General features: G+C 35.2%; 1 protein-coding gene across 2 annotated transcripts in view; it reads right to left on the bottom strand.

The window, feature by feature from the left end:
- ACVR2A (activin A receptor type 2A) overlaps nucleotides 1–25,639 on the bottom strand; it is a 91,983-nt gene that overhangs the window by 6,552 nt on the left and 59,792 nt on the right. Inside the window, exons 5-10 of one of the 2 annotated variants that reach the window (XM_054562511.1) lie at nucleotides 12,738–12,761; nucleotides 8,805–8,948; nucleotides 6,889–7,032; nucleotides 5,767–5,912; nucleotides 3,845–3,959; nucleotides 1,322–1,460 (exon numbers count right to left, since the gene is read on the bottom strand). In XM_054562511.1, coding sequence (XP_054418486.1) covers nucleotides 1,322–1,460; nucleotides 3,845–3,959; nucleotides 5,767–5,912; nucleotides 6,889–7,032; nucleotides 8,805–8,948; nucleotides 12,738–12,761 — 712 coding nt within the window. The remainder of the gene's footprint in view (nucleotides 1–1,321; nucleotides 1,461–3,844; nucleotides 3,960–5,766; nucleotides 5,913–6,888; nucleotides 7,033–8,804; nucleotides 8,949–12,737; nucleotides 12,762–25,639) is intronic. The other variant, XM_054562512.1, reaches the window with a different exon arrangement.

Genomic DNA, 25,639 nt, shown 5'->3' with positions numbered 1-25,639 from the left:
ATAGTCAAAAATACACTGAATGGCTCTCTCTTCTTCCCATAGACGTCTAAGCTTAGATTATATCCAAATTGCTTCACACTTCCTTAGGTTCTTGGTCCACTCCCATGCCAAATCCCAAATCTTGGAAGAATGAATGGCTGTCCATTCCTGAGCATGCACTAACAAGTTCCTTTAAAAGCGTAGCACCCCCACCCCCCAATCAAATGTCATATACCTGAAGCAGTCTGTCCTGTACTGAGACTGTTACCATACTTCAGCAAGTATTCCTACAAACATAGGTTTAGTTGGTTATACCTTTTAAAATATTCAACACCACAATTTCTACGGTCTTTCACAATCCACAGGAAGTTTCTAGGCAATTATAAACTAAAACTTAAAACACCAGATCAAGTACATTTTGTATTTGGAAGTTTAACAGAAAGTTTGCCTTACATTCTCACATGCGAAAGCCAGAATGTAACTGAAGAGAGTAGAGAGACTTTAGAAGGAGCACTAAAGACAGAGTACCTAGGACACCATAAATCTGTCACAACGGGAACATATAATATACAACTTTATTATCTATCAATCAATACAAATATTTATAGGACTTGAACAAGGACTTCAATAGCAAGAACAAAGAACAGGAATCCTTAGAACCCCGGTGCCGTGCCAGCAAACATAATGTCTATATCAGATCAGACTTTCAAAGCTTTAAGGAGACAGAATTTAACCTGTGGTAAATCCAAACACATGCTAAATTCTGTGCCATGGAGGACAGACTGCTAAATTCAATCTGGTCCATTAGGTATGCGGACAGTCTGGGCCTGAGTGTCCTGGGAGGCAAAGCCCCCCAGCTCTCCATGCGTCTCCCCCAACCACAAGAGCTGACTTCAGAACCTCGGGGCAGGGCCCATGAGGGCTGACAAAGCAGCCGCCCTCTGCCTCTGTCCGGATCAGAGTTTCAAATCTAGGTTTTACCATTTACTACTTTGGGGCAAAAACAGGCAAGCTACTTCATTTCTACTTAAAAGATGAGCCTCGAATTCCTCTTTTGTAAAACTGAGATAATTATTCCTTCCAAAGCTGTTTTAGGAAATAATCAGAATGTATGTGAAGTGCCCAGCAAAACATCTGGCAATGGTAAAAGGATCAATACATCCTGCTCACCCTCTATTCCCTGCCTCCTGAATTCTCTGTAAGCTACTGCCTTTTAGAGTCTGTTTAAAAAAAAAAATTTGTACTTTAAAATATTACCTTTAAGTGTAATTGTCCCTTTTCATACATGTGTAATAGGCACGCGCATATATCTTTATCTTTTTAAAAAATGTTTCCCCCTTACCATCTGCTGCAGTACAGCGAGAAGCCAGTTCCCACAGGACTAATCCCATGGCGTACATATCTATCCTCAAAAATGCATCCCTTTGGAAGTTTATAGCACCTTCTAATACCTCTGGAGCCATATACCTCCGGGTACCAACCTGAAAAAGATGTTGAAAGCAAACAGTTCTCATTCATTAATTCTATGAAATAACATGATTTTGTAAAGAGAATCAAATCCGAATGTAGTCTAATATCAGATAATGTAACTAAAATATGACCACCAGACTACAGGGTCAAGCAGAATTTTATTCCATTTCAAATAATACAGTAGAGCTAAGGTATTCACTGGAAAGAACAGCAGCATCCACCAGTAGGGACTGATCAAACAAAGGGACTACCATGAAGCTCTTAAAAAACAGGAGGTGAATCTATGAAAGTTGACATAGAAAAATTCCCAAAAATACTTTACAGGATGAAAATACCAAGGAACAAAGCATTATAGATACACTAAGAGCCTTTCAGGGGATACTTAATAAATCTATCAACATTATGCTTAGAATTTTTTCCTCCTCTCCTGGGAGTAATCACAAGAAACTGAACAGTAATTGTGGGGAGAAGGATGGACTAGAGAAAAAATCCCATGTTGTTCTGAGTTGTCCTTTTGCATACTGTTTGCAATGTATCTTTTACAAAAGTAATTTCTGTAAGGGTTTCTCTTTCTCTGTATTAAGAAAATTAAGAAACAATACAAAATGTAAAAAGAATTAGCCAAAAAAGGACAAACAAACTTGTTAAAACTTTGTACAAAATCTGTATGTTTATTTACTCATGAATTGTCTTACAGTTCTTTATTTGTCTGTCCCTAACAATTTGGTTATTTCTTAGTGATGCAACAACGGTTACTAAGCTCACACAACTAGCTTTGGTTGGTGCTTGACAACATTCATATATGGATTCTTAAAAAACTGTGAGCCAGCTGGGTGGATCACAATCTACTTGAGTAATAGATCTAGGAAGCAGCCCAGACCCTGGCATTTCCAAAAAGCTCTGTCCTCAGGTGGCTGTGATCTCTGGACTAGAATTATGCAATTAACTGCAAATACACAGATAATAAATACAGATTATTAAGACCCTAAAGTTCAAGTTTTTAATTCATTTAATAAGAATACTTTAAAGAAAAAAAAGCTTAATTTGGATTTCTACTTGAAGTAACTCTTTTTACTGTACGATTGTGCAATATATAAAATGTATAAGAACATGAATTTTTGCATTTTTATATTTCTGGTCCATGAAATCTAAAGTCAAGCAACAAGTGATGTAGGTAATTAGTCATTTTTACCTCATCGTGTAATCCAATTGTGAGAATGTAAAAAGATATGAATGAATCTCAAAATTTTTTCTTAAAAAACTGAGGGGTGGAAGGTTACAAGGTACCAAAGGATTGAACTATTCACTGAGTTCAGTCTTACGAAATCATATGATAATCACAGAAGTTTGTCCCTGGGCTTCCTGCACAATACCCTCTCGGTAATGTTCTCCATGAACTGCCTTTGTTTCCAGATATATTTGGTGTCAACCTTTCTAGAACTATGACTTCTGACCATTGCTCCAAAATGAATCCTTAAATCATTAGTCAATACTGCCAAAATCTGTTGTGCTATGGTTCTCTGATAACTGTGTTCTTGAAAGTTAATAGGATACGCTGGGAGGGAAAGAAAGCTGAGAATTAGATGACCAAATAATTTGCATGATTTGAAAGATGAAGAAATGATCATACTACAGCCTAAGTCATTTGGCTTTTTTTAAAAAAAAAAGTCACCGTTCAGGTCATACTGTTTTCCTGATTAAAGTCATCTTGTAGGAGTGACAACACCTTTTCTAGCCTCACAGTTTTTGAGAATAAAGTATACGGGGAATATTCTTTCCCCTTTGGCCTTCTTAAAGGCTCCTGTTTTGGAGTTGTCTGTGTGCAGACCTGGGCTAGAGTTAGGCTCCTCGTTCAGGCTTTACAAGTGCTCTGAACACTGGAGAGAATTCAGAGAAAGGCTATAAAGTTGATGAAAGAGTAAATGAAGCAATAGAAATCAAGAAGCAAGACTCTATAACTGATGTCTGGAAAAATGGGCAGTAGATCTGACTACACTGTAGCATGAAGAATGACTGATTATTCTCCCATTCCTCTTAAGATAGTGAAAGAATTAAAACTGAGTTAATACTAAGAATTCCATAAGAATGAGGTCTATTAAAATGTCGTGGATTCTTCTTTGATTAGTTTTTAAAATAGAATCCCATGACATCTGTCTAGGTTATTTTATGAATTGTTTGATCTAAACCACTTGAGGTCCTAACCATTCCTTCACCATCCTATGAAAATGTCTCCTCAGCAAATGTAACACATTGCTCTTAAGACAGTCATTTTATATTATAATGCTGATCTAATAACCACCACAAATATTTTTAGACCAGTTCAACCCAGATACGCCATGCCAAGGAAATATGGGGCAAGGTGTCTGTTTTTACAGGCTATAGTTACCATGCTTACCTGTCCGTGAGTGTCACCTGCAGACTTGCCAGCCTCAAACTTTAATGCCAACCCGAAATCAGCAATACAAGCTGTCAGATTGTTTTTCAACAGTACATTTTTACTTTTGATGTCCCTTGCAAAAAGAAAGATAGACAAAGTATTCAAATTAAGTTTAAACAAGGTACATCTTTTAAAAATGTAACTGAAAGTGGCAAAGAGGGAGACTACGTATGCTATAAAAAAAGTTACTGGAAAGTATAAAATACAGAAAAAACGAGAGGGGGAAAAAGCCTAAGCAAAGTCTCCATACAACTTAAAGCACAAGAAAGAATATAGTGACAAACTCCTATTTATAACATGGGCAGTAAGAAGGAATTGTTTCCATAATACAGCTTTATAAAGAAGTGCCATTCCAAAAATACTGTCCAGGCTACATGTTATCTATGCCGTTCCTGCCTACCAATCATAAAACTGCTGTTTTCTAAGATAAGAATATAGCAGAGTTTATCATTAGAAACTCCCATTAAATACAACTTTAAAAACCAAAATGTAAGCTTTTTCAAAAATAGCTGAATTGGGGCCTTCTCTGGTACAGGCCTACATTTTAGAATGGTCCGTTATTTTAGTGGTTCTTGTATTCCTCAACCTTGTTGCAGAAAAGCACCTCTAGGAACGTATAATTTATTTATTTTTAGAGAGAGAAAGAGAGGAAGAGAAACGTCAATGTGTGGTTGCCTCTCATGTGCCCCATACTGGGGACCTGGCCTGCAACCCAGGCATGTGCCCTGATTGGGAATCGAACTGGTGACTCTTTGGTTCACAGGCTGCCACTCAATCCACTAGCCACACCAGCCAGAAATTTTTCACCATCAATATACACTACTCCAGTTAGATCCTGGTATTCTGAAAAGAGTAACTGTTTTAAGGCAACCAAGTATCCTCTGCACACCGGCCTCAACTAGTTCATCCTAGGGTTACTATACCCAAGCTCAGCACATCTGTGCCATGAGCAGTGGTTAAATTTTTGTGTATAGAAACGAAGACTGCGATAGAGGAGACGTGGGGATGGTACTCCTAATAACCTTAGAGGATCAGCTCACTATAGGATGGAATGAGGTAAGTAAAAATCCAGGAAGAGGCAGTTAGACTGAAAGAAGCTAAGGAGAAAACAGAGCTATTTCTGAGGTGGAAGTTTGCAAAATCCCAATCTATATTAGGGTTGAGTTTAAAGCAATCCTCCCAGCAACCTAAAACACCGCCTGATGTCACTCAACAAAATATTCATTAAATGAGTATGCTTATACCTACTTTTAAAGCAACCATCTTAATACTGAATACCACAGGATGACAAATTGGCCCCATGTTCAAAGAAGTTAAATACACAATGACAAACTGTCAGGGGAACTAATGTTTTCTCTTTTGAGGAAATGACAATTATTTTGTCCAAGTACTATTTCTTCCCTGAAAAAGGCAATTAAGTAAACCCAATTGTTCAAATGGTGCCACCTCAGCTCAAGGTAATGGTCATATGGTCATTCAAAACAGAGGCAAAAAGGATACTCCTTAATTATATCACCTTATACCGAATTATAATCATCTAGAGTAAATCATGTTTTGAGGTTAAACAAATATATCCTTTGATTTAGAGAAAATACACTTTTATCCTTAACCATGCTTCAGAAAATGAGACTAATTAAAACATAAATTGATAATTAAATTAATGATGACTAACAAGTAGGCTAATGATGTTAATATATACATTATCCAAATTACTTCCTGGCCCATCTCAATACTAATTTGAAAAACAAATGAAAATCATTCTGCCCCCTATAGTACAATTAGATATCTAGGGGGATGATAAATTTTGTTCAGGGAATTAGACATTTAAATAATAAACAAATACTGAATTATTTGGGAAAATAATATAAATTTAGCTCTACCTGTGAGATATGGCCGGTTTGTGGCCATCTTTTAGGCCAGGTATGTCCTCATGTAAATACGCCAATCCTCTAGCCATGGTTTCTGCAATATGACACAATTCATTCCAAGAGACCACATTAGCCTTAAGAAAGTCTGACAGGGAACCCTAAAGAAAGGGGGGGAAAAACAATTTATACTCTTGACAAAAGCTGTATGTACATGAAGACTTTACTCTTTTTAGAGGTCATGGAAGACAACGTATCTTTCCTTTTGGCGAATAGTAATATCCAAGAAACAACCTGTAATGGTTCAAGTTTCACATTAATAAACATTTGACTATGAAGAAATACCACTGATCTTCAAAGGTTTGCTACAGGCATAGTTGGTCAGCCCATTTCCCCATATTTAGAAGGAAGAAGATGAAAAAGAAAAAGACTAGTTGAAAATAAGTTCCAGAAAATATTTTAAAAGTTAAAATACACTGACTACAGAGATGTTCTATCATAGGTCTAGGAGAGCACAACATTCGGACATATAAATAACTAACACAAAGAACCCTCTGGGAGTCACTGCCACCCTTCTGGTCCAGAATTAAGAGGAGTAAAAGAGGCACTTGCGTGTGACACTGATGGACCTCACAGCCAAGGAGAACATAATCTCCGACTTCATTAATGTATATTTTCATACTGACTCTGAAAGTGGGAAAATAGCCAGTGCGTTTTGATAATAATTACCTTACAAATGAATGACAGATCAAAGGTCAGATAAATTTCCTGCTTCTAGCTTTATCACTGAGCTAAACTGATTGAAGAGTTTTACAAAACAAAATTCAAACTGGAAAAAAAAAATGGTACATTTACTAAGCATTGGCCATACTAAAATAATTATCTGTAAAAGAGATATTTGCAGCACAAGAAATCAGGGACAAAGGACTGATGTTATAAACAGAGGGTTAGGTGAAAAAGTCACCTTTGCTCTTTTATTAAAATAAATTATGTTTTAAAATACATTCTATTTGTAAATTCTAACCAAGTGGAATAACATACTGTTCCCAGAAAAATAAAGACTGAGGGATTTGCAATCGACATTAGATAGTTAAATCAACCCTGACTTTAATGAGTTAAAATAGAAAGTAGTTTTACCTTCTCATGAAATGCTGTGATTAGCCAAAGATCCACATCAACACTGGTACCTCGTTTTTCTGCACCAATGAACTGTAATATGTTCTCATGCTTCATTCCAGGCAAACTGTAGACTTCGTATTCATTTTGCCATGACTGTTTGTCCTACAGTCATAAAGGAGTAACAGTAAGATTACAAAGAATAGAGGCAGTAAACTATACCTAAAAAATTACTCAAGTTCTAAGGCAAAAAAAAATAAAAAATAAAAATGCAGTATTAAAAGATTCTTCAGTTTTGCTTTTTAATAAAAGAAAACTCTGATGACAGGTAATACCAAATGCCTGCCCTCCCCCATTGCCTAACACATACTTTTCTGTGTTTACAGTTTGAAAACACAACAGTTGATCAGAAATATTGCACTTCTGTATCTAACAATGATAACACATTCTGCTACAAGGTATTATCATCATGGAGTGGAGTTACTTGTGTTACTATTCAGAATAATTTCCTGAGAGATGAAATTCAGGTAAAATGATTTCACCTAATTAGAAAACAATTTTTTAAAAGACTAACATTATATCAAACATTCTTAATAAAATGCTTAGAATACCCTGTAAAGTCAACAAGAGCACAATGGCATATAAATGTACAATATAGTAATTTAAAATACTATATACCCATTTGTGTCTCCATTTGATCCATAACAACTGATACAAGTTTTAGTTTCTTTCCACAAAGAAAGAAGAGTAAGAGGAAGGCATGACTGCATAATAGTTAGGGACCAACTAAGAACATTTGGCAAGTTACATAATCATTCAGTTTTTGCCTCATAGAGTTGTTGTATTATATGCATATTGTATGTTGTATATGGGTAATACATAGACATGAATTAATCAGTCCTCATATATAAAGCACCTCTATCTGACATAAAGGAAGCGTCAAATAAAATGTTAGCTACTATTATTATTCTTACATTAATATCACCCAAATATTCGTGAATATTGGCACAACAGAACAGATTCTTCCTCTAAAAACTAAACTATACTTTATAGTATCTGCACTTACACCAAAAGAAAAAAATAGTAATAATAAACTTTTTTTCACAGACTCTAAGAAATAGGCTTTAGAAGAGACAAGTAGGCTAAAATCCAGGTATGTTAAAGAAAAAAACTGATTATATGATAATGTTGGAATAAGGAAGATCTACTGCCTAGGTGTGGTGATGAAACAAGCATCGCCCAACCTGGCCCGGACCACAATCCCATGAGTGGCATTAGTCGCACAGGTGTATGCATAAGAGAGAGGGCAAAGGAGTCATCACAGATCTGTACAAAACACAAGGCCACTCAGTGGTGCATTAGATCAGGGTTTTCTGAGGTCAGCCCCCTTTACAAACAAACATTCCACAGTAAACCAATTATTTGCAGTCTTGATTCACTGCATCTGAAAATTCACCAAACAAAACCTGAAATGATTACATAAACACTCAAAAGTGGAACAAAAATGAATCGGTTTGGTAATATATTTCCAAATGGCAATTCTGAAACAAAGCACACGACTCTTTTACTATTCCGCTTGCTTTTTTTTAATTATGTCAATGGAATAGTAAAAGTTAACCACTCAGACAATGAATTCAATTTTTATTGGAATCCTCATCTTCACTATGCATTTCTTTAGAATTTTTATTGGCAAAAGATCTCTTACATGTTCACTTATTGTAATTCTACCACTGTTAAGAAAACATACTGACTAGTATACCATTAATTCCATTTCTCAGAGGAGAAGGCAACAGAGCAGGGCTAACTACTTTCTCTAGTATCACAAGAACCATCTTAAAAAACATGGCATGTGTATCAGACTGCTTCTGAGTTACAATCACGTAGCCAGATGCATCTTTTAAAAAAATATATGCAGATTAGAAAACTAATCTACATACCTGTATTGGAAATATTTTCACAGCTACATATTCATTGAGCAACTGGGCTTTCCAAACACAACCAAATCTTCCCCTTGCTTTCACTTCTAGTAACTGCAGTGGCTTCAAACCTAGTAATGGAGAAGGTGGGGGTGGTCCTGGATCCTACAGATAAACAACAATAATAGTATTAAAAAGCAGCACTTGATACGTATCATAGTAAATGTGAGGGAAAAAGTGAGTATACTGAGGAATCAATTGACAGAAACAGTAAACACATACAATGACATTAACTTCAATCTTGCCAAAACTGAGTTCTCAAGCTGTACTAATTATCTATATGATCACAAGGTAAACAATTTGAATGAAGAGTTTTCATAATAACATTCAGCACTATTGCTATATATGTATAGCAGGAGAAAAAAATCTAAAATCTTTTTGATCCAGTATCACTAATTTCCCAACTAAGATTTTTTGTGACCTCTTGGATACTATTAACAGTGTTTAAATGGCATCATCCAGTGATGACAAAGAATGAGGATTTGAAAAGTGTAAGAAACAGTAACTCATGGCTGTGTCTCAGAGAAAACCTCTCCTCAAAATCCCCAACTTTCTCCAATTTGTTTAAATCTTTTCTTCATTAATCTCAGAAATACCCAGTCATTCTCAAACACATTGCAGATAAGTATATCAAATACAAGGCACATTTAAAAAAAAGTCAGTTAACTTTGCTACAGTCAAACTGTTCATTCACTTAAATTTTTTAACCTATTAACAATTCATCCTTTTGCTTACAATTATTTCCCAAAATTGATCTGAGATCAAATGTGTTAGTGTTCTGGGTGTGATTGGCAAAGAAAGTACAAATAATAATCCAGAAAGTGAGTGGTCATCATAGGAGATAAGGTTCGGTAAAATAAAAAGAAGTGTACTGCTACAGTTAATTTTTTTTTAATGGAGCAATTTTATATAATACAGCATATAAATAGGAGTATGGCATTTATAAAGGGCAAGGGAATCCTTCCTATACAAAGTAAAGTGGCAACCCTTCACTGACAGTATTGTATCAGTTCAGTATCTGCAAGGAAAAAAAGATGTAGAAAGCCTTTTGGAAAGTTTCCAGAGGAAAAAAAACAATGAAAGTGTTTGAAGTGCATAATGAGTATTGTAGGGAGCAACTAAAATTTTGTGGCTACAGCAACAGACATTGTGACACCGGTGGAACATAAGACACTTAAAAATAGTTCGTCACCCAATATATACCTCAGTGCATCTCTGATTTTCCTCTCCTGAAAAAAAAAAAAATCTCCTCTTCTAATGCCTCAAGACTGCTAGTGCTCCCCTGAGGCATTATTCAGCCCACTGGGGCCACCCAAGATTTTAAAAGTTAACATCAACATTAGAAGTACCCTCAAGAATAGAAACACTGCTAAGCATTAAAGAGAAAAAAATAGGTAATTGCTTCTTCTAAACTAAAGTAGACAATCTTTACAAAATGGTTTCAGAATTCCTGTTTTGTTACAGTAAGATAAAACTACAAGACTTTCTGTGACTCACTTCAACTTCAGTTATTTATTTTTTAGTGTCTACAAAAGTTGTTTTTCCATCACACATTCAAAATATGAAAGGTTAGTAGAGCTAAAGTGATGTTTCGATTAACAGTGATGAATCAAAGAGGTCAAATGTAAATCTTACAGAAGTATGGCCCCTAAAGTTATGGCCCACAGTGGAAGGGGACACAAGAATCTCTGGAAAGGTTTTATTAAAATCAACCCTCCCTACCTCATTCCTTGACTGATTGCTTACACTTGTACGAGGAGATTCTACTGACAGGATTACTTACGTGACTGTGGAGTTAGGAGGAAAAAGTTGAGAACTACTCTTCTAGAGACAAAGAAAACTCAGTGCTTAAAGTCCAAGAATTACTGGATAACTGTATAAAAGAATGATTATGCTAACTAACCAAAAAAAGTTGAATTTGAAAAACTTTAACTATGAAGTTGAAGTCAATGATCTCCCCCCCTTTAGAGGTTAATTAGAAAACTTAAGTTTTCAAAGCAGGGATGCCAGAAACTGAAATATACAAATAGGTGCTGATGGAAAAATAACCAGGAAAAGGGTAATATGGCTCTAAATTTAAACACTGATTTTTAATAACTTTTATATAAATTGACTAATAATGTCTCTCTAGGTAACATATACGCTACCCATTCTCAGTTCTAAAGAGTACCATCCACCTGGATATGTTCGTCTCTATGATGACTTAATTCACATGTCAAATTAAGACTATGTCAGCAGTTCAAAATATGATTTAATATAGTATTAACCTTAATTTTAGGTAAAACGCAGTAATTTTCAATGCTTAGGAAAAAAATCAGAGTGTTTGCTAAATATAGAGATAAACTTCAAAGTTCCCGTAAGTTCCCAAGGCTCTGTTCAGCAAGTTTCTAAGTTATGATTATTTCAGTAAATCTTAGATCATTCTCCTAATAATATTACCAGTGTATTTGTCAAAATTACTTGTAAGAAAAAAGTTTAAATTAAGGAGAACATTGGCCAATTTTCAAAGGGTGATTCAAAAGGTCTACAAGGTTACATTCCTATAAAGTATCAAAACTTTCAGAAATGATACATGTTTTTAAATAATATTCTATAATCCTTAAAAAGCTGAGTTCAAAAACAAGTAACTCTATAACAGATAACTGTCTGAAGAGCTATAACACCAATCAACATACCTTTTGCTTTTTCAAAATGAAAAATTACAAGAATGTTCTTCTATTGCATACTTTTTAGCTCTGGATTAAGCTTTAACTGCATCTCTAATATCTAACTCTTACCTACTCTATAATCTAAGACTAGAAACGATTTTGAGTTTATTAACATCACTATACTAATTTACCCACACACAAAAGAAAAACTCAATACTTGATTCTAGAAGTAAAGATTTATAATTTCAAAGTATATCTGGGGAGACAAATTCAGACTTAAACTTCACAATGATAGTAATTTAATGTTATCCATAAAACAGGGCTTTGCATTCTAATGTTATCCACAAAACAGGGGTTAGCCATAGAAAAACCACTTTGGGGCAGGGGCAACTATAAAGGCTGCATAATTACCGAAAATTTTCCCTAAGTCTCCAGTTCTTTTGCAGTATCCATACTATTTTTGCACAGTTAAAAAGATACGCATTAGAACATGGCTCTGATTACATCCCTTCTTTACCCATTTGTATGTGAAAGTTATGGCATCGTAAGACATTATGTGATGAAGTGACAAATGACTACAGCTGGAGAAAGTGTCCCTCACCCCAACACCACTACCCAGCAATATTACTGTTAACCAATACTGGAATAAATTATTAGAAGTGAAGAGCTGCAAAGAAGTTTGTGATCATTTTATATATTCTGAATTCTCCATCTGAAGGGTGAACTCTAACCTAAATAAGGTCTTAAAATTTCCACACAGCAAAGGATCAAGTTATACTTCCCTAGCTAATCCACCTGCTGAAGATGTCAAAGATAAAACTACCTGAAAATATAGACTTCACATTAAAAGATAACGGATTCAACCAGAAAGTCAGCCCCTGTCAAAAGTGAACACAAACTGATATTTAAACTAATGATGTAATATAAAAATTAACCAATACAAGGTTTTTAAGGATAAAAATCTAGCCACTAGGTGTTAACGTCTAATCAACTAAAACAGTTGTTTCTACATTCCACCTCAGATAAGTATAAATATGGTTAACAATCCTTTAAAACCAAAGACTATTACTATAGCAAATCAATCATGTTTTCAATACTAAAAGTAGAAAAAAAAACTTCGTAACATAAATGTATAAACTATAAAGGATGCAGAGTAAAGAAACGACAAAAGAATCTAAAAACAAAATGTTTAGTATGCATCCACAAAAAGTTCCACAACCATAAAACAAACATCAATGCATCTTACCTCTATCATTATATGAAAGGCGTGCTTGTGAAGAAAAAACACAGGCAAAAGAAATTACGATTTATATCCAGAATGAAATGAAAAATGACACATCAGTTACAAAAGTGAAGAAAGGAGAATAATGATTCAGCTTTTTAAATGTTGGCAATGATCCAATGTATATTTCTAAAATGAGGATTGGGAATACTTTCCTTATAAACAAAGGAAAGTAATATTTAAAAAACAAATGAACTTGGACATTACCTATCAGATAGATGACTTTCAGAGAACCCCAAGTTACCTGATCCAATGGAATTCAAGCCAGCAAATAAACTAGACCAAGTCTTAAACAACTGTTACTTATTTTTCTAAGATGTTATAGCATTGTAACTATAAGAGTAAAAATAATAACTTAATTAAGATATGTGTTGGAATTGACTTCTGGACACCAGAGGGCAGTATTGCCTTTTACAAAAATTGTAGCAGTACTGAAAAAATTTGTATATGGCTAGTTGCTCAGACCACATTCCGACAGTTCTCTTAAGAATCTCTAGAATCTGCTACTACTTCCTGACCTGCTTTACTCCCCTTTCATGGAAGAGAGTAAAAAAATAATAGAAAGCTGTTTCCAGTACCTATGTGAATGTGTGCAATACACTATTAACAAAACACTAGGGTAAAACAGACAGACAAACAAGGGAACACTAAGATGGTCAGAATTAAATAGAAAGAGTGACAGACCAGGCCTATTGCTAGTCTACTTCCCAGCAGCATAAACAATGAAGAAGGTGAGTAACGGTGGGCCCTGGGAACAAGTATCCATACATACTTTTCAGTTTGAGGACACTCAGAGAGAAAAAGATTTTCATTTTCCCAATCATCCAAAAAAACAGGTAAGGGGCCAAATTTAAAACTAAGAAAAATACTATCGCCAGTGTAAAGGAAGGCTATGAATTTCTCCAGTTGCTGATATTCCCCAGTTTCCAATGTTTCTACAGCATTTACAGAGAACAACAGCAACAAAAAAAATTGACAATGCATCTGTACAAGTTGCTTAACTAGTTTTTCTTCCTTAATTTTTTTCCTGTGATAATGATTCAGGATTACTTATAACTCATCTAAAAGGCTTAGTTGATCCCACTATCAAAACATCTTATCAGTACTCCAAGAGTAAAATTCATCCCTTGAAAGAAATTCATGTCACATAAATAGACTATAGCTTCCCAAAGTTTAAGCATCTCTCGGGTTTTGTTTGCATACAGGTGCTTTCAGAGATAAAGATGCCACTGTAATAACACTGTGTGCAAGTAAATGTCAGTCTTGCATCTTACCAAAAAGTTTATCTTTGTTCAGCATACTTCTCAATAAACATTAGAATAAACTAGAAAATGATCCAAACTAAGCAAGATTCACCAAGAACAGTCCTCAGTGTATGAGTTATATTATAAAACAAAAGGGTCAAAACAAAATCCAAAAAAATAAATTCACTAAAATACATAAATAGATAAGAAGGTAACCAAACAGCCTGGATTCACAACATGAAAAATGGAACTTGAATGTCACTAACTATAACTGGAGATAACACTGAACACCAAATCAGCACATAATCAAGTATGCTAAATTAAAAAAGACTTTTTAAGGGGAAAAGAAATGAACTGCCAAACATCAGAAAGGAACAAACAGCACTTCTAACTCATTCAACAAATCTTTACTGAGTGCCTAGTTCGTTCCAGACCCTGACTACTCAGCCTCTCATGATGCTCACTGAAATGTAAGGAAGAAATACTAGTCAAAGGTTATACTAATAGATGCATAATTAGAAAATTAGTGCAAGAAAAAAATTCACTACATTGAGCACCTTTAAAAAGAAACCTGGCGTAAACTGGCAAGTTAATTAAGAGAAGATCTACCTGTGGAGAGGGTCTTTATACAATCCTTTAAATGAGAAATGGAGTAAGTTCTAGAGGGGGAAAATAAAGTACGAAAAACAGTATTGGGACCCATCCTAGATTTCTGACTTGTGTAACCAAGTGGTTACTGGTTCCATTTGCTGACGACCAGGTTTGAGGGAGAAGGTCACAACCTCTGAATGGTAAGTGCTTGGAGACATCTAGGTGGAGACATACAAAGCTAGAATACAAAGAAATTCTTTCTAGAAATACGTATTTTGGTTCATTTATATACTATAAATAATCACATATAACATTCATTTTCCCGTATTTAAACTACTCTGGTATCTCTCAACAACTCCTTAGAACTACAAGAATTAAGGACTCCCTACCCAACGTATTTGAACACTGACAAATTCTAGTCTACGACCATACCACCCGGCACGCGCCTGATCTCGTCTGAACACTGACAAATTCTAAATATGTCTTCTCTTACTCATCTATTTATCTTACATTCTAAGAAATTTCACAATTGCTAATTATAAAAAGATTTTTGCCAAGAAGATAGAAATAGAATCCATAAAGACATGAAATAGTGTGTGTAGCAGGACAAATGCGTCTGGGCCAGGGAAAGCAAGACATTTATACATTAACGGATCCAATAGTACTGATACTGTCAAATGCACAACCATGTTTCCATCCAACTAGATCTTCAGAATTCCATTGTGATAGATCAACTCCTACTTCCTACAGTTTCTCTCATCTAATTCTTCCTAAAAGCAAAGCAAAGACAGACCAAAGTAGATGAAATCAGGATTCTGAACACATCCCTAAGAAGTTGTTAGCTCCGTAGGGTAGCTAGCCCTGAGGTTAAAGGTCTGAAAGAGATGGAGGCATGCCCATTCTCCTTTTGGTTGCTGCTCAGTAGCATCAGGTTTATTAACTGGTACAAAACGAAATTTTATTTTTATTTACTTCAGCACTTATTTTCTGCAAGTAAGGATGAAAAAAGGAAAAGGAACATGCTATGCATTAATAACTGTGATGTGGTTAAGTGGTTATGTTTACCTATCAGTCTATATATACTCACCACAAAAACTATTTTTAAATGTTATTTATGTGCTCTGATCCTTAACCCTTATTCTATTTTTGTTTTTTATGGACCCCACATAATTATTTACAGAAATAAGCCATTCAATTAAATTTACTTCAATGGATAGTAATCCTTGCATGTAATTGCCTAGATTTTGCCACTCAGCAGACTGGCTCTAGACCAAGACACTTCACTCATCTGTCTTAACTTTCTTATTCTATAAAATGGACTTAAAACAGTGGACTTAGAACAGAACCTATATCATGGGGTGTTGAAAGATTAAATGAGTTACTATGCGTACAGTGCTCTGTACAGTACTTTGATAAGAGTCAAAATAAAATCTATTATACTAAATTAATTTCAAAGTATTGATATAGATATATATAGATATATATATCTATATATATATCTACAATGGTTTTAGTAACAACAGTTCATTTTGAGTACAATTTTGAAGTTGTTACTCTGTCAGCAGTAACAGTTAATGCTTATTGAGAACTTAACATTAACTAAGAACCCCAGATGTGGCTATTTGCTTACTCACTACAGAACTAGAATCAGGTATTTCTCTTCCTTCCTTCCACCTTTGCCCAAAATTATTAAAACAATTCCCTTCTTACACTCTATACCCTTCATTTGCAACCTATAAAGTCAAACAACCAACCAACCAACCTCCTTTCAGTTCACCTACATATTAACTGTGGGCCCTAAAAGGGTCAGCAAGGACCGCACTGGTGCTACTTACCACGAGTCATCCAGCATGGGACCTGGCACACAATAGGCACCCAAGCATTAGCTGAGTGGTTAAGCAAAAACAAAAACCTGAATACCTCCCAGCCTATCTGATACAAGCAGCTTTCACTAACGGGATTTTTCATTTTTATAATCTCAAATTAATAGAAAAAGATTTGACAGTGCTGAAGTAGTTAAGAATGAAGGAAAAGATCTAGAATAAGGTTGAGGAAATAAAAAATAGAGAAAAAAGCAAACCTAATACCATCCTATCACCATCTCCTTACCAGACAAGGAGAAGCAATGTACTCTGGGCTGTATGTATTGGTCCCATTTGTAAATTGGCAGACTGGGCTTTCCATAGGCCAAAGGAAAACTAAACTAAAAATTTTTAAATTTAAATGAAAGTGTTAGAAATAAGGTGCTTTGATTAATTTTAATGTGCAGCTTTAATTTGTTGTAAGCTTCTGATAAAGTTTTTTTCCACCTTCTTTCCTTCCCTTCCTTTTTGCTTTTGAACACAGGATTTGAGCCAACCTCCAAGTGGGCCTATCTATGCATTTGTAAGTGAAACAACTTGCATATGCCTAACAAGAGTAATTTTTGTCAAGCTGCATATCTATGGGTAATATATGACACTTCTCCCACAATTAGTCTAGAAGTGTATATATTAAAGTAATTTGTAATTTAGGTTACCAATACAAAAAAAAATCACACACAAAAGTGGAACACAGAAGAATGAGACATTTGCAATAGTCCTGTACTATTTCTTAGGTATATACATAAAAAAAAAAGAGAGAGAGATGCTTAAGCAGAAGACAATAACATTTTATCACCATATTTTAAGCATGCTGAAATAATAAAGTGAAAACATTTGTGGAATGTAGGTTCCAGCTCTCAGCAGAAAACTAAAACAAACTCTAAGCTAATAAAACAACAAATTTTGGTATTTAAGAGCACACATTAAAGTTCCACTAAATTTCGCTTAAAAACACATCACAATAAAAAATGAGGTCAATTAGAAGTACTGAGTTGAAGAGCTCTCCTCAGTACATATTGTGGACTAACATTTTATAGTTGATAAAAGAGACAAAAAATATATACTCAAACAAATGAGATTTGAGAAAGGTGTCAAAGGATACATCAACCTGTTAGAATTCGTATTTCAGAAAACCAATTAAAAAAAGTGGAAGAACATATGATTCTCTCCCCTTTTGGGGGGACACACTTCTATCTGCCTAATTTGTCTTTATAACAAGCAAGCACTTATTTTAAATAAAAGAGAATTTTAAAAAGAGAAAGTGAAGGATTTAGAAAAAGCAAGAGATGTGTTCATAAACTCCAGGGATTTAATAAGAAGTCAGCCTATTTCAAGATGTGCTTCTATAGATGGAATATTTATTTTGCAAGTATAACTTAATATTAGCATATTAAATACTTAGTAAAATTTAGTAAGCTCCCCTTATATCCTTCCCGAATAAAGGAAGAACATAGTTCCCTAAACTGACTTGGTTGAAGGGTGGTATGCTGTCCTTTCAATATCTTATTAATTTTAAGTGGGTACATATATAGATTCATGTTTAACAGGAAAATCCTACAAAGCATTTCACAGGTGGCTTGGTTTCTCAGTGGATGGTAATTTGACACAGCATGAAATGACAACCTATGATTACTTTAATATTAAGGTCAACAGGATTATTCTGTATGCCCAACCAGTTATCTTAAACATCTAAAAGCCTTATCATACCAAAACCTAGACAAAATGTCATGATGTAAGAACTGAAGAGACCAATATCATTAAAAAAGTATTAATGTTGTAATACTATAGTGCTGTTCATATAGCCTTTAAAAATTTAACACGCTTTCATAACTTGTTAAAGGCAGGTAATTTCTGGCCCCTAAAACGCATTTTCTTATGAAGTGGTATTTTTTATCAGCACAAATATAGATCTCATAGGCAGGAAACTTAAACTCACACATGGTTATGAAAGTGATGCAAATAGTTTTATTGAAACTACATTAATTCTAACCACAAAAAGACTTCTTAATAATAGAGTGAATGCATCAATTCCCTCATATTTATGACTCACTGGCATTAGAAAAACCAGTTTGCACTCAGTTTACTCGCTATAGATTACAAGAACACCTCCCTACACCTGGAAAGACAGTTTCAACATAGGCTAAAGAAAAGTGACCAATGTGATACAAATTTAAAGGATGCTTTAACAGAAAAAACTTAATAATGGCATTCTCTTACAAAAGCCTAGAATACTTTAACTTATTTTACCCTCAAGAAATAAGGTCTCAAGAGTCATCTTAGAGCAAAGCCCTAAAGCGCCTAAATGTTTATTAAAGGAATCCCTGGGCATACTGCATTATCACCTTAGCACAGCTCTAAATGAAACAAAGTCAATTCAGCAATTCATCACTTACAGGATAGTTATTACATACAAACACTGTGTGAGATACAGTAGTGATTGTAAACTTCTTCAAGACAAGGTGTGTTTGTAATTAAGTGGAAGAATGAAACATACTCAAATGACTAGAGACTTCCTCAACTGGGGTGACTCATTTGAACCACAGAAGATTGAAACTGACTTAAGCACTATTTTCTCAATTCTTTCCAGGACAGTACATAACTAATACCATTCTAGATGGATATCATGGATGGGTTTTGCTGTAACAGAAAAGAATCAAAAGGCAGACAAAGTATGGAAGACCACATGTCATGCTCCAAACTTTGTATATTTTGTTGTCAATCACTTGAGAATGCTCACATATTTTTAAGCACAGAAGTTAACATAATCAGACATATAAAATCCTATTCTACAGCATTAGTACAAATGAAGAGAGAAAACTGGAAGCAAGACCAGTTATGAGATTAAAGAAATAATCTTAGACTAGGATGCCATGATGTCCTGAGCTACAAAAGAATCAGAAAGGATAAACAGGTGAATGAACAGGACTTTGTAAATGACAGGGCCAAGATCAGAAGTGCTTGTCTCCACGGCTTTCATTCAACGTGACTGGGAAGACAGTGATACCATGAAACAATGTTATAAACCTAGTAGATACAGGTTATAAAGAAAATAGAAACGTGATACATCACATTAATAAAAGAAAGGACAAAAACCACATGATCATCTCGATAGATGCAGAAAAAACATTCGATAAGGTACAGCACCCATTTATGATCAAAACACTCAGCAAAATGGGAATAAATGGGGCATTCCTCAACATAATAAAGGCCATATATGAAAAACCTACAGCCAACATCATACTCAATGGGCAAAAACTGAAAGCTTGCCCACTAAGATCGGGAACACGACAAGGATGTCCGCTCTCACCGCTTCTTTTCAACATCGTATTGGAAGTCCTAGCCACAGCGGTCAGACAAGACAAAGAGAGAAAAAGCATCCAAATAGGAAAGGAGGAAGTAAAGCTATCATTGTTTGCAGATGACATGATAATGTACATAGAAACCCTGTAGACTCCACCAAGAAACCCCTCATCCTAATAAGTGAATTTGGCAAAACAGCAGGATACAAAGTCATATTCAGAAATCAAAGGCTTTTTTGTACACCAGCAATGCAATAGAAGAAGAAGAAATCAGAAAAAAAAAAACATTCGATAAAGCAAGAAGAAAAATAAAGTACCTAGGCATAAATTTAACCAAGGAGCGAAAAGACCTGTACCCAGAAAACTATACATGATTGAAGAAAGAAATGAAGGAAGACACAAATAAATGGAAGCATGTACCGTGCTCATGGGTTGGAAGAATTAATATCATCAAATGTCCATACTACCCAAAGCAATTTATAGATTCAACGCAATCCCTATTAAGATACCAATGACATATTTCACAGAAATAGAACAGACATTTCAAAAATTTATATGGAACCATAAATGACCCCGAATAGCCTCAGCAATTTTGAGAAAGAAAAACAAAGTAGGAGGGATCATAATACTGGACATCAAACTCTACTACAAAGCCACTATACTCAAAACAATCTGGTACTGGCACAAGAACAGACCCATAGACCAGTGGAACAGAATAGAAAGCGCAGAAATAAGTCCAGGTCTCTGTGGGCATCTAATATTTGACAAAGGGGGCAGAAGCATAAAATGGAGCAATAACAGCCTCTTCAACAAATGGTGTTGGGAGAGCTGGATGGCTACATGCAAAAAATTGAAATTGGATCATCAGCCGACACCATACACAAAAATAAACTCAAGATGGATAAAAGACTTAAATATAAGTCGCAACACCATAAAAGTCCTAGAGAAGAACATTGGCAGGAAACTCTCAGATATCCCATGCAGCAATGTTTTCACTGATATGTCTCCTAAAGCAAGGGACATAAAGGAAAGAATAAACAAGTGGGACCTCATCAAAATAAGAAGCTTCTGCATGGCAAAAGAAAACATCAGCAAAATGAAAAGGGAGCCAACCCTATGGGAAAATATATTCGCTAATGATATATCAGATAGAGGTTTGATCTCCAAGATATATGAAGAACCCACTCGACTCCACTCCAAGAAGACAAACGATCCAGTCAAAAAATGGGCAAAGGACCTGGGCAGACGTTTTTCCAAGGAGGAGCTACAGAGGGCCCAGAGACATTTGAAAGCATGCTCAGCATCACTAGCCATCAGAGAAATGCAGATCAAAACCACCATGAGGTACCACCTCACACCAGTCAGAATGGCCATCATAAAGAGATCAACAAACAGGTGCTGGCAAGGCTGTGGAGAAAAGGGAACCCTAGTACACTGTTGGTGGGAATGCAGACTGGTGCAGCCACTGTGGAAAGCAGTGTGGAATTTCCTCAAAAAGCTGAAAAATGGAACTGCCTTTTGATCCAGGGATTCCCCTGCTGGGACTATACCCTAAGAATACCAAAACACCAATACAAAAGAACCTATGCACCCCAATGTTCATAGCAGCACAACTGACAATAGCCAAGTGTTGGAAGCAACCTAAATGCCCCTCAGTAGATGATTGGATGAAAAAATTATGGCACATATACACAATGGAATACTACACAGCAGAAAGAAAAAAAGAACTAGTAAACTTCAGCATGGATGGAACTGGAGAGCATTATGCTAAGTGAAATAAGCCAGGGGGAGAAAGACAAATACCATATGATCTCACCTATAATTGGAACCTAACCAACAATACAAAGATGCAAGGAAAATAAGACCAGCAACACTGAAATGAAAAGAAATCAACAGAGACAAGAGGGAAGGAGGGGAGGGGGGGCAGGGAAAAGGAAGGGAATGGGAAAGTCAAGGAACATATAGCAAGGACTCATGGACAAAACCAACGGGGAAGAGCTGAGGGAGGGAAGAAGGAAGGGGGCAAGGGAGAGTGGTGGGGGGTAGGCAGAGACAAATGTGTTTGAAAAAATAAATTAAAATAAAATGAAAGAAAAAAGAATGGCTTCAATTTTTTTTCTTAAAAAAAAAGGCCTTTCACTATGCTGAGATGAAACAAATTTTTTTTTATTGGTTAATAAGAACCATAATCAAAGACCATATTTTAAAGAGCATGTATATCTTTTTATCACATCTCCAAAATAAAATACTCATAAAACCAGAAAAAATTCTAAACAACTTTTGATCATAAAGAATCCTACCATTTAACTGCCAGAACCAGCTTAGTAAGAGGATACATCAATACGTGGATGTCTCTTAGTCCTCCGTATGCCCCACAGGATTGATCTTTTTGTCCCTCAAGGAGAATAAAACACTCAGATCAGACCAATGAATGAGCTCTCCATAAGTTATCAGCAGATTCTTGCTCTGCTGAGAATCACTATAAATCTACAGCTATAGTTCTTATTGTAGGACTGACTCATCAACAAGGTATTATCATAAGAAGAAATCACCACTAACATCTTACAGTAGACCAGATAATCTACAAACGAGCCTTTAGCCAAAGTTCTAAAACAAGTTTCCCTAAGAAAAAGAATAATAAACTGTATGTCATTACCTAAAACTTTAAAGAATTTAGAGAAAGAATGTTCCAGTAATCGACAAGAATATAAGATATTTTCCTAACTTGTCTTGGAATTAAACTTGGAACAGGGTGACGTGAAGATGGATGAAATAAAGAAGTCACCTTATGATTTCAAATGTGTAGTTTGTCTCCCCTACCTATTTCTATCACTCAAAAAAGTCTTCAATACCAACTAGACACTGGCATTATCAACTCGGATACACAGGAATCTTTATCTACAACCCAGTTGGAGTTCGTTAAACCTATTCTAAAATGTACTAAAAAAATCTTTTTAATGGAAAACACTTAAGTATGACCCTCTGTATATCCACAACTTATTTCCTCTTTTGTCCTGTTGCAGATGACATGATCACATTATCGCTCATTTTAGTAGTCAAATTATTCAATATCCAAAAGTTGGAAGATAACTTAGCCTGTAGAATGACTTTGAGATGGCAGGGATGTTTACTGAATTACCTGAAAAATGTGAGGCAACTGCTCTGTAGAAAAAGAGAAGCAAAACAATGTAAGCAATAAAAGCAAAGCTTTAGCTGTCAGAGTCCTTGGTTTAGATTCCAGTTTTGATACTTGTGAGGTTTGCGGTGTCTCAAGTTCTTTATCAATAAAATGGGGATTATATAATACTATATAAACGAGGTAAAACCAAATCAGTGCTTTCCACACCTGGCTGGTCACCTAAATAACCTGGGAAACTTACTAGAAACACAATGTCCCAGGCCCCATTCTATACCTTCAGTGATGTGGTCCAGGAATTTGGATATTTTAACAAATTCTAAAGATGATCCTCATATAGAAGTCACAATTTGGAAATCATGAGGGAAAATTACATATTTTTGAGAGAGAGAGAATGTGTATGAAAGAATTTATTTTTAAGACAGAGAAAGAAAGGAAGATAAGGAGGGAAAGAAACATAGATGTGAGAGAGAAACATCAAGCTGTTTGGCTCTCGTACGCACCCCGACCATAAACTAAACCCAACCGGGGACCAAACCCGCAACCCAGGCATGTGCTCTGACTGGGAATTGAACTGGTGACCTTTCACTCTGTGCGACAATGTCCAACCAACTGAGCCACACCAGTCAGGGCTATTTCATATACTTGTTTATATATTCTTACCTAATATATAAATTTCAACATACACATAACTTACTAGTATTCTGGTGCACTCTAAATGTTCAAGAAATGCTTGATGTAATTTTTCAGTAATTATTTTGAAATAGATAAAACAAAGTATTTTGTCACAAGGTGGCCCCTAAGTAGTCTTGCTGAACTAGTTTTCATAACCTCTCACCAAAAATGAGACTGAAAGTATGGCACTGTAGTTTTTGAGACACTAGGAAAGCTGACATAAATGAAATTCCACACTGATGACAATGCTCCTTTTCCACAGCATAGTTTATGACAAAACCAAAGTATAACATCAGGCATGTCTTGTATTTTTAATTACAAAGCTTGACCATTCCAGGTCATTTCATCAAAAAAATCTTCAAACTCATTCCTTATTTTTCAGTAATTCATACAATGTATCTGAATTCACCACAGGAACGATGCAAGTACTAAATAAATGTGTACAATAACATTAACCACGGCAACAAATATCTAAAAACCATAGAGATGGCTGCTACTGAAGAGCCCTGGTTCTTAGTAATGAATAGTAGTTGCATCTTTTCTTTTTGAAAAGTCTAAACCCTTGAATCAATTAGCATTTTTAAATGAAGTAGCCTCATATGATATCCAGCCCTTTTATATAAGCATGTCCAACCATACTTTTATATCAATAATATATACAAATCAATGCTATAAGATTACATTATTATTCTTATAGTTCTACTAAGAAACAACAAATATGTTTTTAAATGTAGGCTTTGTTTGTTTATATCATACTATAAATTATAAATGCAAGGTGCATTCAGACACCACTATAGTACTAAATATAAATGCTCTCTCTTCTAAATGTAGGTGTTTACTATTAAAATAGTTACCATCAACAGAAGGTAAAATGGATCATCCTATAGCCTTTTGGAGTAAACTACATATATATATTGGACACTAAAGTTTTTTATTTTAAAATACTTTTTAGAGATTATTTAAATACACCCATACTTAGTTACTAATGTTTAAAAGTTAAAATATTTCAACTGTACAAAATAGCGTGTTTACCTAACTGAATAAGGTAGTCTACTTTCAGGTTTATTTCTCCATAAACACATCGTATAAAGATTATGGGGATCAATGATCTAATACTAACAGATTGCTGCAAGTACTGAAAAAGAAGTATGTTATGTAAATAAAGCTTACAGGAAAGAAGTTGTTTCTGTCATATAATTTGGTCAAATTATAGGACTATACCATTTTCTTCTATCAAGTTTTAACCATTAATCCTACTGGTATTAGAGAAACAAAGTTAAACAAAGAAATCCAGAGGCCAAAGTAATCTGATTTTAAGAATGAAAAGAAACACAGTAAAAACTAGAGTTTAAAAATGTCTCAAGCAAATAAAACCAAAAGTTATCACCCTTCCTCAGCCTGTAGAATATCAACTACTTATGTTAAAAGTCCTTGCAAAGCACTGGACCAGAGCCAACTGTCTACATGAGAGAGGATGAGAAAAATTTCATGCATTTAAACTGGCTACCCACCACACCTATATTTCAGGCATATTCAGGCTCAGGGAAGTGAGAATCAAGGGCATTAAAAAAGTTTCTGCTGCAAAGAGAGAGAGAGAGAGAGAGAGAGAGAGAGAGAGAGAGAGAGTGTTATATTCAGGCTCTGGGAAGTGAGAATCAAGGGCATTAAAAAAGTTTCTGCTGCAAACAAAAGAGAGAGAGAGAGAGTGTGTGTGTGTGTGTGTGTCTCTCTCTCTCTCTCTGTGTGAATCAAGGGCATTAAAAAAGTTTCTGCTGCAAACAAAAGTAAGAGAGAGAGAGAGAGAGAGAGAGAGTGTGTGTGTGTGTGTGTCTGTCTGTCTGTGTGAATCAAGGGCATTAAAAAAGTTTCTGCTGCAAACAAAAGTGTGTGTGTGTGTGTGTGTGTGTGTGTGTCTGTCTGTCTGTCTGTCTGTCTCACCCCCAACAACACATGATGAGAAACACTAGTTTCCTGCTCCTTTTCCTCAAAACATCTTTATGGATATATCTTCCTGAAGCCCTTGTGAAACCTCTCTTTTCCACACTTTCTTGGTTACCTT

Source organism: Pteronotus mesoamericanus, unplaced genomic scaffold, assembly GCF_021234165.1.
Source record: "Pteronotus mesoamericanus isolate MK-2021 breed Mesoamerican mustached bat unplaced genomic scaffold, CSHL_Meso_final scaffold_651, whole genome shotgun sequence".
In the NCBI taxonomy this organism is placed as follows: Eukaryota; Metazoa; Chordata; class Mammalia; order Chiroptera; family Mormoopidae; genus Pteronotus; species Pteronotus mesoamericanus.
Note: the sequence above shows the minus strand (reverse complement) of the source record. Positions and strands in the feature narration are given on the sequence as shown.